General features: G+C 46.9%; 1 protein-coding gene across 2 annotated transcripts; it reads right to left on the reverse strand.

Annotated features, from left to right (window-relative positions):
• Positions 1 to 20: 20 nt before the first annotated feature.
• On the reverse strand, positions 21 to 10,214 carry LOC133349945 (transcription factor BTF3 homolog 4-like). Of its 2 annotated transcripts, none has more exons than XM_061563845.1 (6): positions 10,143 to 10,214; positions 3,949 to 4,014; positions 2,905 to 3,018; positions 2,055 to 2,256; positions 961 to 1,026; positions 21 to 357 (listed from the first exon to the last, which is right to left on the reverse strand). In XM_061563845.1, exons 2-6 carry the CDS (start codon positions 4,012 to 4,014, stop codon positions 311 to 313), a joined length of 495 nt encoding a protein of 164 aa, XP_061419829.1. In that variant the 5' UTR covers positions 10,143 to 10,214; the 3' UTR covers positions 21 to 310. The 2 variants fall into 2 exon arrangements, with proteins under 2 accessions (XP_061419829.1, XP_061419840.1); XM_061563856.1 differs by having other exon boundaries at positions 10,095 to 10,185.
• Between the last annotated feature and the right edge of the window lie 4,748 nt (positions 10,215 to 14,962).

The raw sequence follows: 14,962 nt of genomic DNA on the forward strand, positions 1-14,962 counted from the left end.
GTGTGAAAACGACCAAGAGAAGGGTTTAAAATTTACTTTATTGACTCTTCTCCACATCGTCATCGCACTTTTTGCTTGTTTGAATTTTTAATGTAAATTTTTTTTTGCAGAGGAAGGGATCGGGGGAAGAGAGGTGGGAAAAACACAAACGACTGATCGATGGACTGCTAAGAGGGGGGGGGGGGGTTCCCGATGACACGATTCTGGCGAGAGCCGAGAGAATGGTTCAGGCCACAACAGCCAGCAGAAGGGGGGGTCCCCCCCGCCTGCACGCTCACTCAACACTCCTAATCTCCTCGCGGGCCGACACTCACACCTCCTCGTTCTTGGAGGCCTCGTCAAAGTTCTCAACCAGATCTGCATGGGGACACGTGAACGACAAGCAAAACAATAAACGTAAATGGTCAGTTTATTATCCACTCATTCCCCTCTGCTGCCCCCGTCGTCTTAAACACCCTTCCTTGTCCACCCCAGTCACCCGTGCTGTCAGCACCCTTCCTCTGCTCAAGTCCATGCTCAAGACCAGTGATGGGCAAACCGGACGAGTTAGTGGGCCGCACGGGTGGCCCTCCCTCCTTCACCCCAGTGGGCCGCAAGCCTGACGACATCGGTGCTTGTGCACTCATCATGACCCCCCCCTCCCCACGCATCACCCTAGACACACCGAGACCAGGCCGCCACGACGAGGGGGCTCCATGGGATGTGGGTTGCCCACCACTGCTCAAGCCCTTCCTTATTTTCCTCTGGATTGGGATCGACTGCTTCTTTCTTTCGCTCTAAAATAAACGTACGCGTTCGTTTCTGTCAACGGCCACGAGGACGAGGGGGGGGGGGGAGTTGCGTTGAGACGCTATCACGTTTCTTTTCGGGGCATCTCAAGCCCCCAACCCGCCCGCACTCGATCAAAATAAATGCGAACAAAACACCACGGGAGGGGGGGGAACAGGAGCTGCGGTTTACCTGGGACCTCGTCGTCCTCCTCCTCGTTCTCCTCGGGAACGGTGGGTGTTTTCGTTTCGAGGGCGGCTGCGGGAAACACGGGGAGGATGGCGAAACGATGAAATCACAAGACGCGACGACGGCAAAACACCGGGTCGTGCGAAAAACACGTGGCATGCAGATATAGTAGCGGCGTTAACACCGGTTGGAAGTTGTTTCCTGGCCAAATGAGCGTTGACGTGGTTGCTCATCTCCCGTACAGCCCTGCAGAGCCAGTGGTGGAAATTCCACATTCCAGTGGCAGGGGCTAATTTCACGATAGGACTCCTGACTTTTCCACAAAGCGGTACTCATTTGATCAACTCTCGGAGGATGGGTACCCCCCCCCCCCACCTAGGATTTGAACCCGATAATAAAACATCCACTTGTATTGGTGTCATATTCGTACTAGCATTCTCATCATTAACATCAGCCATCATCTATTCACTGCCGGATAAAGGCATCCCCATGTCGTTCCCATCTCTCATCATCTCACTGGCAATATTCTCTAGAACTATCAATCTATTCGAGTCAGAAATTAATCCGTACGAGTATTCTATTAAGCGCCGTTCAATTGGTGTCATTATTTATATCAGTTACCTTGAAAGCATTCCTATTCCATTGGAACCTCATTTGCCAGTAAAAAATATGATAATTGTTTTTTTTACCCTTCTATCTGGCAACAAAACTGACACCTTTTTTTACAAGGAGTCATGTTTGCATAGACCACAATACCTGCAGCCATGATGCGGTACTCATTTGATCGGCGTCATCTGGTCCAACCCATGTGAGACTAGGCTCTAAGGAAAGCTGTCTCTCGGGTGTGGACCAATCAACTTCAAGGACAGTGCATACATTATCAGTTATGTTTTTTGTTTGCATTATGGCTGCAGGTATTGTGGTCTATGCAAACATGACTCCTTGTTAAAAAAGGTGTCAGTTTTGTTGCCAGATAGAAGAGTAGAAAAAAAACAATTAGCATTCCTATTGTTCTTACCGGTAGCAGTTTTCTCTTTCTGTGTTGGCAAAGCGGTGGCGCACAAGAAAAAAGTATCAGCGAGAAACTCTGCACACACCTGGCTTGGGCAACTGAGCGGCGAGCTTGCGCAGGCTGGACAGGCCCTCCATGCCCAGCTGGTTGAGAACGCCGGGCAGCATGTCGGCCAGGTGCTTGTTCTCGGCGTGGCCCGTCACGGCAAATGTGTTGGCCGTCACCGACGCCTGCACCTTGGGGTTGTTGAAATGGATGACCGTGCCGTCGTCCTTAAACATGTTCACCTGGTGGCAGCGACACGGGGGGGGGGAGGGGGGGGGTAGACGAGGAGGAGACGACGGGGAGTTGTCGTTGGGTTAGCGATTCGGTGATTGAAACAAGATCCGTACAGATGTTTTTGTTGTTCATAACAATAAACGCAAGCCCATTAAAGCACGTTGCCAAGCTTAACTCAACAAGGTGACATCGTTCGCGAAAAACAATCAAATTAACCATTTAAGAGAAGGGGAGGGATAAAGTATGGGGATAGGCCCCCTGCAGCCGTGTCAAGTGGGGACATCACGATGGGGGGGGGGGGGGGGGGTGGGGAGGAGATTTTTGAAAAGGAAGACTGCCCCATCCAGGGCTGTCGCACACGCTAAATACATACTAACAAGACGTCCACGTGTGCCCGGCATCAGACAGACCGCCGTCTCAAAAGAACTGAAACGCGTGGCCCATTTTGTCAGAGACACCGCCGCTACTCAAGACGAGTGGAGGAAATGCGGCCGACCCAACGGGCGGCAGCGAAACATGGCCCACCGTACACGCAACGCACCACCACCTGCACCGTGTTGTTATATCTATTTGTTTCCCGGCCTGCATTTAAAATTGTATCTGTCGCAACGGGGGTTTTCGCTCCGTTTCTATGCCGACAGTGGGCGCCCCCTCACCTCCTCGATGCCGTTGATGCTGTTCACAGCGAGCTTCTTCAGTGACGACTGCAGCTTCTTGTCGTCGGCTGTCGCTGTCCGGTGAACCACCTTCTTCTTCCGGCGCGCCGTGCCCTGCGATAAATAACCAGTTGACAGGGTCAACCCTCGGCTCCTCCATCAGCGCTTTTGTAACGGCTTGCCATGTTACGACGCACAATTAAGTATCATCATTATTGCCGCTGCCATGGTTAATGTTCCCCGCGACCGTCAATCGTTGATTCCACCACCCATGCCGAGGACTGTCCACCAGACTGACCGATTTATCTCGACCATGCCGTGTTAATCCAGCACACTGCAGGTTCCAACGACCCACTCACTCGCTTAGTCACCCACTAATTCTTCCACCACTCACTCATTCATCCACTCACTCAAATCACCCCTTCACCTAGTCTCTCACCACACTTTGGAATCCACCATCTATTTTCCAAAATTGCTAAAATAACATTGCTCAATTCGGGAAATGCATCACCTCTCATCTTACGTCTCCGATGATGTGGTTATGTTGCTGGCCGTGTGACATGTTGGGTCTCTCTAGACCTGTGCTAACTGCAATAAAAAAACCACTCCACTGCTGGATGACTATTGGGGGCAAGGGGCCATTAGCGAGCATCTTATAGGGCCGGCGTGGTGCGAGACGCATTGAAGGGTGTGCCGTGACAAATTGGCACGGGGACGCATTTGTGGATGGGGCCCAGCCACCCTGAGGTGCTCTAATACTCATTAGCCGAGGGGCCACAGCCCCCCGTGAATGCCTTGGGACTCGTCAATGAATGGTTCACAGGACCCATGAATGCCCTGAGACTCGTCAATGAATGGCTCACAGCACCCCGTGAATGCCCTGGGACTTATCTATGAATGGCCATACATGCAAAACACATTTTGCCCTGACAGCTTCTATCACTGGAAATTAAATACTTTGCACGCTGTAATGCGTTACGTGGTCCATGGGTAGGGCACGATTGTTCGTTAAGACTTCAATTAAGACCGGCAGCACTTCCTTACCTTGCCCCCAATTCGGACTTGAGCCTGCAACTTTGCAAGTTTTTCTTGATTCATGTTTTCTTTCATCTGTGGGCAAAAATAAGAGAACCCAGAAACACAATGGGTCAGATGAAGTATTTTAAAAACCAGCCGCACGGAAACCCTGGTACCTTCCCCAAACCTCACACACGCACTATTACCATCACACCATCAGAGTTTTCAGCCAGGGCCTGAAATGAACACGACGGGATGGGCCCCAGGATTCACAAGACTGGATTGGGTCAACATGAAGAGACGGGAGAAGGCGGCAAGAACGGTGGTGCTCATCTCAGACGAGCGGAGAGAAAGTCAACCGAGACGGCCAGGACATTTCAGTTACGGTTAGCATGAGGCACCAGGGTATAGACCGGAGAGGCATGCCTAGAAAGAAGAGGTGCTTCGAAGTGATGAGCTATGATAAGACGTCGAGGTGGATGCCGAGATGGCTGGGACCGATCGTACAGAGAGGAAACATGAGGAAATGATCGTGAAAGCGTCAGGGTGGACGACTGGGAGGGAGGGCAAGGTTCCGGTCTCAATAATTAATATTTACAATTTCCGCAAATACGTAAATCACATGCTCATGTAAACTGTAGGTTAATTAAGCAAACAGAACTGTACAAAACAAGATAAAGAACAGATAAAAAAGACGCAACTTGTCGAATCGCTGATGTGGGGGTTATAATCATTACTTTAATACAAAAACTGGGCAAACATCCTGATGTAGCAGGGCCCTTACGGTGAAAAAAGCATCACGAGACTCGGTGAAGCTTCCTCGGATAATAAAAAAATAATCATAACACCTTCATTATGGTAGCCAGGAAAGCCACACCGAATGCCTAGTTCTACTGCAGTTTTGTTTCACACGCATTCAGGAAATTGGAAAACCTGGTTCAACGCCAGCGCTTCTCGCATCTCGGTGACAAATCCTGCCAAGTTCTGTATCAGCACCTTATGTGGCTGGGAGAACCAAGAAGTACAACTCCCCCTCGAAGGATATAAAATCCCCCTATAAAAGGGAACGGTGCAGCCCTGCAATTGCTTACTCACGCCACCTGCTGGTACACGCGCCTCGACTAGAGCGCTCTAGAGGCCCTTTAGATGGTATTTTGGCCTATTCCTTCAAGCGGCACAGACGTCTTGGACGACGTGAGGAGTACCCACACTTTACCCCACCACACGCAACCTCCCAGTTAACTGTGCACACCTTTTATAGTGCAGGGTGTGGATAGAGGTTGGTAGATGCAAATTATACACCGTTGCATTTATTTTAATCAAGGGCTCAGGCTCGATTAGCCTCAGGGATTGGCATCAAGGTCAAGGGCGGTGCTGTGCATCATGAACGCTTATTATCCATTTTTTTGTTAATCCACTGCTGGATGAGGGGGCCTCCTCATATCCGTTGCCAACAGTGGGGGGTTCATTTGACTATACTTCCTCTGCCCCCCCCCCCTCATATGCTGAGCCGGTGCAGGTTAAATGCAGCAATGTACACGGGCGCGCAGTGGACTCCAAACTACGACTCGTTCATAATCGACTTGCCTCCCCCTAGCCTCTGACACCACGGGTGCACAGAAGTATAACAAGGCAACAATGGAATTCGCTGCACTACCCCCCTCTGCCGCTCACACGGGGGGCTTTGAAATTCCACTTCCAAATCATCAATTCTACCTTGATTCTAGATTTGAAGCTTTCGTGACTGCAAGGATTCATACTCTTAGTTATTTCGGTAAAGTCACGTAGGTAAAAATTTAATTAATAATAATAAAAAAACAATAAAATCACGACGTTTCGGAGGCAACACAAGCCTCCGTCTTCAGGTGAAACTGTCACAGCAAAATATCTGTATCAAGTGTTTACCTACGTGACTTTACCGAAAGAACTAAGAGTATGAATTCTACCTTGGTCGACGCTAGCAATCGCCCAATCTTGTCTACAGCACGAGCAGGCCGCCCCCCCTTACCGCGCAGGCAGCTATCGCTGTGGCTACAGCTGTGGCCGTTATTTCACAACTTGGTCGTCGCTTTTCCTTCTCGAGGCAGTTTTCCTTCTCTCCCGTTTTCCTTCAGCCGCCTACATTTGTTCACGCCACGGGGGTCGGTCACACGCTTGCGGCACCTGGCATCCGGCATCAGGCCCTCTCTCGCGTCTCTGCTGGTGGCGGACAGCTGCTGCTACTTGCTGGCCGCTTGCTGGCCGCTTGCTGGCCGCTTGCTGGCCATGCACAATTTGGTTTCGGGTTCGGCAGAGGAAGCAAGCATCTTGTTATGGTAACGCAGCGTTTTTTCGAACTTGGAGAATTGTTTATGACCAGAGTGTGCGGAGAGTGTAGCGCTAATCCCGGTTCTGTATGGCGCTGGGAGAATGAAACTGTTCATTCGCCCTCGTTCAGAATTTAATATAAATACGGTGGAGTGGGGCCGTGGCGGCTATCACGCTGCATTGCGAAGCTAAGCGAACGACCCAAGTTCGATTCCCGGTCACAGCCCACATGAGTAGTGTACAATGTGAACCGGTGCTGCCCCTGGTCACCAACCAACAGTGTGACCAGCGTGGCGAGGTATGGCCAAACAATCCCCAAGACAAAAATCCACCAGTGGGGATTGACCAAGGGCTGTAACATTATTAGGTGAGCTCATATAGCCTCTCCCCCCTCCACCCCCCCAAAGAATGTAAGGATGTGTTGCTTACATCAGAACTGTGGTTATATAAGCATGTGCTTAATCCCAGCCGATGTTGTAATGATCGTATGGTGAGTAACATTTAATTTTAATTGTTACCTACCTTTATGGCATTTTGTAAAAGGGGTAAACAATATGAATTCTCGAATAAATAAGCGATCTTTTGGATAATTATTTGGACAGCTTTCCGATACGCAGTATACTCGTGACGCAGTGAATGAGCAAATGGAAAAAAATAGAATTTTTTAACTCTTAACCGGAAACCCCAACGAATAAACACTTGCACACATCGGCGAGGAACTGGTCTCAACATCCCAAGCACCGACTTGCATCAGAGGCTTCACACACTAACCGGTTTTTTTCCTGATCAAAGACAATTTCCTTTCTCAATGAGCACAAGCAAACTCACCAATGAGCAACATCAGCAAATCTCACGAAAGCTCGGAAAGCAAGCAGGAATTTGACTTGGGTAGTGATTGGATGGTTATATCGCCACCATGCCTGAAACTAGTGCTTTCGGGGCTGTTAGGACCAGTGTGGTGAAGTATGGTTAAACTCACCACAATCTGCATAGCGTGAGGAGGCCATCAAATCCATCAGCGGACTAACAAAACAGGCTGTACGTGTACACGCACACTCAATGCGACACCCAACAAGGCTCAGTGACTAATTACACCCTTTGTTAATGAAAGCAGACGTTATAAGATTCGTGTGACAGAGTCCCATAGTACAACCACCCACCCACCCCCAAGCCCCAAAGCAAAGCTACAACTTTTTTGTTTTGTTGCAATACCGCATTGGCGCAAATCACACAAACTCTACACGTTTGTTAATAACACCGCCCTCAAAGAAAAAATATAGTTCTGGCTTGGGGAGGAGGCCTTCATTCAGCATTGGAATGATCCTGGCTGACGATGAAAAGAAAAAATTACACACGTAAAGTTTCCGGCAAAGGCTCTCTTAAACGTATACATTTCCCCCCGTTTTGGGGCAATGTAATTGACAAACGTGTCGAGTTCTTTCGTGCCCAACGCACGGTTTGGACGAGACGCCAACATCACAGAGTGACGCTGAACACACGCCAATGCGAACAACAACCAGTGTGTGTTGTAATAAGAGGGGATGGGGATCATTATGATCACAAACTGGGGCAGAGAGGCTTGGGGCTGTTGCGGGCATCGAGAGCGTGTGCGCGCACGCACGCCCGTGTCTTTCACCATTCCTCAGCCAGGGTTTAAAAAAAGACCACAGGCAGATCCCCACCGTGTTGATTCCACGGCCCCTTTTCGTCGATCCACTGCTGGACGAGAGCTCCTACCCATGCCCGTGCGGGGCAAGGGGTCTTATTGGGGGTCGTGCCGCAAAAAGCCCCACGACAACCTGTGGTCATCCATCCCAGGCACAATCCAGTCTCAATCCTGCTTGGCTTCTGGACGATTTGGACACATGGGTGGGTGAGAGTGTTAACAATCCAATGCCACACTGTAAAACAGGGTCTCCTGTAGTAATGCAATTTGCTTGACCACTGCTACGGATGCTGTTAACCGCAAGCATAGCTAGCAAACGCGAGTCATACTTACAGCGATGTACGGTGACTAATGCACGATTATATTATCACACGCCAAAAGTGTGTGTGTGTAGTTCGTGGAATTATATTTATCCAAGCAAGCTTAACTTATTCTCAAGACTTTTTTTTCTGGAGGGGTCCTGCTATATGAGGTAAAGGGTGGGCAATGCCACCACTTCCAAGGCATTTGGCCAGTGTGGAAGAGTCGGCCAAAAACCCTATTGGAGGTACTCAGACCTCCCCTCTAGTGGAGACCCTTCTACCAGCTTTCTTATCACATTTACCACGCTTTCTTGGAAGGATTTGCCATTGACATGGAGGAATTTCCTAAGTTAGTGGGCCAGGTCAAAGTATAGTAAAGACTAAGCCAATGAAAATTCGTGACAGTCCTGATTGTTCCAGAATGCGTCACATCCACCGACGATGAGCAGGATACGTGACGTTTTTCTACAAGAAAACCATAGTCACACGAAAGCCCCAGAGACCCGAGTTTGATTCCTCGTTACGACTAAGCAAAAGCATCCCAAACCGATTAGGAGTTAACCGCCCCCTCGACTCCACCGGGCATGGGAAATCCCTTCCAAAATCACTGACAAGCATGATAATAAGCTCAAACAATCCCCCCCCTATGTTCATATGATATTATTTACGTATACGTGTACGCCAGTCCCATGTAATCGTTGTACAAGCTCGAACATGTCGCATCATCGTTCTACATTAGCCACGCGGTTCACGGCCCGCCGAGCCTAACCACGTGCTTGCCTTCTACCCCACGGAACAGCACCTCGATTCCATTTACGCGACCCATTGATCCATTGACCTTGACGAGCCTTGTAACCTCGGGTCAAGGTGACCCCAAAAACCTCCGAAGGGCAAACAAACGCGTTCGGTTACGTAATTGTTGTTTTACCGGGACAGCAATGTTAACGTGAGACACGGAACGAGCAGTGTGGCATTGAGCGCGACGGGCAAGTGGCTGTAAGGCACGCGTGGACGATTCGGTGTGGTGGTCGACACTTAACAACGGGGTAAGAGTCCAGATGGAGGTGGTAGTGGTGGTGGTGGTGGGGGGAGAAGAGACGCAGAGGTGTAAATCAGCTTTGCTTGCGGGAGCCATGGGGCTGTGTGGGACATCGCGAGAGATGGCGACGGCGTGGAGGCGTTTTAAAGGGGAGCAATGCGCATATGAGCTGCCGATGATGGAGCACGCATCGTTAATATAACAGTGGATAGAACACGGCTGATGAAGATGAACAGGGAGGGCTTAAACCTAAGAGTGGATAGACCACGGCTGATGAAGATGAACAGGGAGGCCTTAAATCTAACAGTGGATAGACCACGGCTGACGATGATGAACAGGGAGGCCTTAAATCTAACAGTGGATAGAGTACTGCTGATGAAGATGAACAGGGAGGGCTTAAATCTAACGATGGATCGACCACGGCTCGTGATATGTGAACACGTGAATTGCGATTAAATGATTGAAGATTGTAAATGTATTTGTAATCGATTACCAAACGAAAGCAAGTACGATTAACCGATGAAAATTACACCAATTAATCTTAACAGTTCTAAAGCTTGTTCATAATTTACATTTCACATTTACAGCACACGACCGTCGATAACCATAACGCGGCAATTATGAACTTAACATAAAAAAAAATCTTTAAAGCCAACAAATGGCGATTTACTGTTATTGAAAAGCCTGAACACTAGGCCTCGACTTGGCGAGGCCGCTACTCCAGCACTCGCAACAATAACACCACAAACTCGGACGATATCCACCGCCACACGCACACAAACACGCAGAGCGCAACGCCAAAGTGTGGGCGAGCAAGTGGAGGGGATGAGGTGCGATCGTAACGAAGAGAAGGACGTACAAACAATCGTGTGAGCGTCAAAACGAAAGCGAGAGACGCGTTCCCAACCTGAGACCCACGCGGCTGGGGATGAGGGGGGCAGCAACACGAGGCGCGCAAAATGGCAGCGGGGCCCCGGGGGGAGGGGGGGGAGGGGGAGGGGCGGGGGAGGGGGGGAGGGGGGGGCCCCGCCCATGAATGGACGCCAACCCGACCGCCATCTTACGTAGGGGGGGGGGTGCTGAGACTTGCACAGTCTTTATATTCTTATTACTCTGTTAGGTTTTGTCGGTAAAGTCACGTAGGTGAAAATAAATAGTAAAAATAAAAATAATAGAAATAATATTTTTACCTAAATAGATAATAGAAATAATAATAGAAATACAATTATTATTATTTCTACTAGAAATTTTTTTATTATTTTTATTATTTATTATTTTTTCCTAAGTAAATAATAAAAATAAAAAGAATAGAAATAATAATATAAATGAAATTATTATTTTAATATTATTTTTACTTTATTTATTTATTTTTACCTACGCGACTTTACCGAAAAAACCTAAGAGTATGAATCCTTGCAGTCACGAAAGCTTAAAATCTAGAACTTCATATTCTTGGTTCTTTCGGTAAAGTCGCGTAGAAGGGAAATAATAAAATAATTAAAATAACACATAATAAAATTCTCACGACGTTTCGGCCACAACGCAAGCAACAGTCCTCAGGTGAAGAAACAGAGCTGCCGGAATGACAGCATCTTTTTATTTTATTATTTCCCTTCTACGTGACATTACCGAAAGAACCAAGAATATGAATCCCGGCAGTCACGAAAGCTTTAAATCGAAATTTGCACAATCTTCGTTCCATAAGGGACCGTCCATAAATGACGTCACGCGATTTTCGACGGTTTTTAACCCGCCCCCCCCATTCGTCACACGACGTCACAAAAAGTCAGACCCCCCCCCTCAAATATGACGTCACAAAGCTCTGACCCCCCCCCAAAATAAAACATGCTTCAAATCGCTTTAAACTATTGTCATTGTAGTGCGTATTTAATGTGGCGCTGCACTCTGATGTTGTAGGAGAAAACATTTATTAAGTAGAACGTGTTGTCTATATTTATTTAAAGTTGCGCATTTTTATGAGACGTCACATTTCTCAAACACCCCCCCCTCGTCACACATCGTCACAAATGTTTGAACCCCCCCCCCGAGGTGCGTGACGTCATTTATGGACGGCCTCTAAGTACAGGGAACTCCTCTTTCCTCCTGATGACGACCGCTTGTGTTGTGATCGAAACGTCGTTGTTTTTTTTTGTTATTTTTTTTTGTTATTTTTTTTGAACCATCTACGTGACTTTACCGAAAGACCCAAAGAATATGGGACTCCTCTACTTACGAACAACTCCTCTGTTTACGGCTAATTAATTTACGTCTGTCTCCTCTACTTACGAACAATGCCTCTACTTACGGCTAATCAACTTAAGTACTCCTCGACTTACGACGCATCTACTTACGACTTCTATATATACTTACGAACGACTCATTTACTTACGAACAACTCCTATCCGTACGGTTCCTCTACTTATGAGTTGTCCCGGAGGTCTGTTCGTAAGTCGATGTGTTCTTTACTCCCTGTTGATTGCAAACACTTTGCACGGCGTGTGCACTTAACACGGGGAATAGCTTTAAAAATGTCGTCTCCTGCAGATGCCACTGGTTCTTCACGTTCTGCAGATGTAGATGCCACTGGTTCTTCACGTTCTGCAGATTTAGATGCCACTGGTTCTTCACGTTCTGCAGATGTAGATGCTACTGGTTCTTCACGTTCTGCAGATGTAGATGCCACTGGTTCTTCACGTTCTGCAGATGTAGATGCCACTGGATCTTCACGTTTTGCAGATGTAGATGCCACTGGTTCTTCACTCTCTACAGATGTAGATGCCACTGGTTTTTCACTCTCTACAAATGTAGATGTCACTGGTTCTTCACGTTCTGCAGATGTAGATGCCACTGGTTCTTCACTCTCTACAGATGTAGATGTCACTGGTTCTTCACTCTCTACAGATGTAGATGCCACTGGTTCTTCACGTTCTGCAGATGTAGATGCCACTGGTTCTTCACGTTCTGCAGATGTAGATGCCACCAACGCCATCTATTGCACGGTGGTCGAACTTAGGACTCTCGGTCCGAACAGTCAACTGGACATATGGACAGGTTTGTTCATATCTCTAAAAGTTCGTAAGTCGTATGCTCGTAACTAGAGGAATTCCTGTAGAGTATTTTTTTGGGTTAGATCACGTAAATATAAATGTGTCGTTAAACCCGCCACCACCCAACACATAGCCAATTAGCAAGATTTGTCACGTAAACCAAACATGGCAATTCGTTACTCATTCAGCACATCGATGTGTTGGGAGAGTAAACCCACGACATTTATAATTCGAGTACGACGTTTCGCCAGTAATTACAATTAGCATCATCAGGCGGACGGCCCATGGTCCACACTAAAACCGCATCCGCTGCACGAACCATGGCAGCAGACCTGATGCACAAATGGAAAATAAATAAAAACTATCCAGTAGCATACGACTGTTAGTCATCCAGAACAGACAGCACAACGTATATACCGGCGCGAGACCCCGATCCACAAATACGAAGGAGACATCACAGCGATACACTACTTTGCTTGCTACTCTTGACGCAGTTATTCTGACACGACCACCTGATTTTGAAATTGTAGTTGTAGCTCCACATTTGCATCAGCCATATGATGGAATATCACCACCTGAATGTGAAATTGTAGCTCTGCATCTACATCGGTCATACCAAATAATATCACCACCTGAGTGTGAAATTGTAGCTCTGCATCTACATCGGTCATACCAAATAATATCACCACCTGAGTGTGAAATTGTAGCTCTGCATCTACATCGGTCATACGATAGAATACCATCCCCACTTGAATGTAAAATAGTCGTTGTTAGGCTCTGCATCTGCATCAGTCATACGAAATGATATCACCATCTGATTGTGAAATTGTAGCTCTACATCTACATCATCCATACAAAAGAATATCACCATCTGAATGTGAAATTATAGTTGTTAGCTCTGCATCTGCATCAGCCATACAAAAGAATATCACAACTTAAATGTGAAATTGTAGCTCTACATCCACATCAGCCATACCAAAGAATATCACCATCTGAATGTGAAATTATAGTTGTTAGCTCTGCATCTTCCATCAGCCATACCAAAGAATATCACCATCTGAATGTGAAATTGTAGCTCTACATCCACATCAGCCATACCAAAGAATATCACCATCTGAATGTGAAATTGTAGTTGTTAGGTCTGCATCTTCCATCAGCCATACCGAAGAATATCACCATCTGAATGTGAAATTGTCGTTGTTAGCTCTGCATCTTCTATCAGCCATATGATAGAATTTCACCACCAGAATGCGAAATTGAAGCTCTGCATCGACATCGGCCAAGGGAACGTGGAGTGGGCTTCCCCTGAGCAATATGGCCGCCGCGGAAGCACACGTCGAGATGTGATGACGGTGACTGATTGACTGATAGGAGATTTACGATTGCAAAAAAAAGAGATGTCCAATTATTTACTCAACGATTTAACTCAAGAAATGTATCGTTCTCTTTTGTATATATATAAAATCGCGTGTTCGATACGTGGTGTTACTAGAATGGTACTGGAATGATAATTGGGCCCAGGGAGGGGTCATTTTGATGCGGGTTTCATTGACCTCACTGCAACATTCATAATACAATGTGCAAGCTAATTTCTATTAAATTTTCAATGCAAATTAGTGGATACAAAAAACATTCCTAAATGATGTAAGGTTCTTACATTATCTGTTTCGCGACAACTACTAATACGAAACGATGAAAGTGCCAATTTAAAAGTTGTTTATCGGGAAACATTTGCCTGAAGTGTTACCCAGATTTTTATTTTAAGGCCAGTGTGATTCACGAACGAGTCGATTATTATGGAATTGAGTGGTAGCTTAATTTTCGTAACAAAAAAAATCTCATCCAAATTAATCGATTGCATCATCAGCCGTGATCGATCCACAGCTGGATGAACGATTCTCCAATCTGCCACCGCCTCTCAAGAGATTTCTACACGCCACAAGTCTCGAGTAATTGTCTCTGAAATGTGTTGCTGGACAAATACATGTGCTTATCATTGTTCATTTAGGCACGCCATTTATATAAGCGACCTGGCTATCGCAAATGACAGCTCAACGAATGGGCTTTAGGACATTTATAAGCAGCCAAATATCTCTAAACGCGTGATGTCGATTCTAAATGTGGAGGGGGAAAACCGGAGGACCTGGAGAAAAATAAATCCACGCGACCACGGGCAGAACATGCAAACTCCAAATTTCCAGGCATCGTCTGGATGGAACCCACAACCTCCTGTATACCAGGCGAGGGAGTTAACATCTTACCACCGCTGCACTCAAATAATTGCAGATGTTCCAAGATTGTGTGCTGTGTTCAGGTATTAGGCAGTGGCGGCTCCTGCAAAATCTCTCAGGGGGGGCAAATGTCTGGATGATTGATAAGGATAAGGTCCACCCATGCAATGAATAAATTAACAGCTTAAGCATGTAAAGGGAACTTCACTTCTTTAATATTAATGAAAAATAAAGTGACTCTTACAATACATCTTGTTTGTTTATATACTCACTATTAAAACAAACCACTCAAGTTTATTTTATTAAAGATTCCACTAGGTAGCGATAAATTATATTGTTGGATGAAACGTGCTTACGTATGATGACGTTAGCACGTATGATGACGTAAGCACGTTAGGGCTTGCCCTCCCGGAAGCCATAGATAATGCATTGGAGCGCCCCCGTTCGAA

The sequence above is a fragment of the Lethenteron reissneri genome, chromosome 4, assembly GCF_015708825.2.
Source record: "Lethenteron reissneri isolate LAM-NWPU_2019-01 chromosome 4, ASM1570882v1, whole genome shotgun sequence".
Classification (NCBI taxonomy): Eukaryota; Metazoa; Chordata; class Hyperoartia; order Petromyzontiformes; family Petromyzontidae; genus Lethenteron; species Lethenteron reissneri.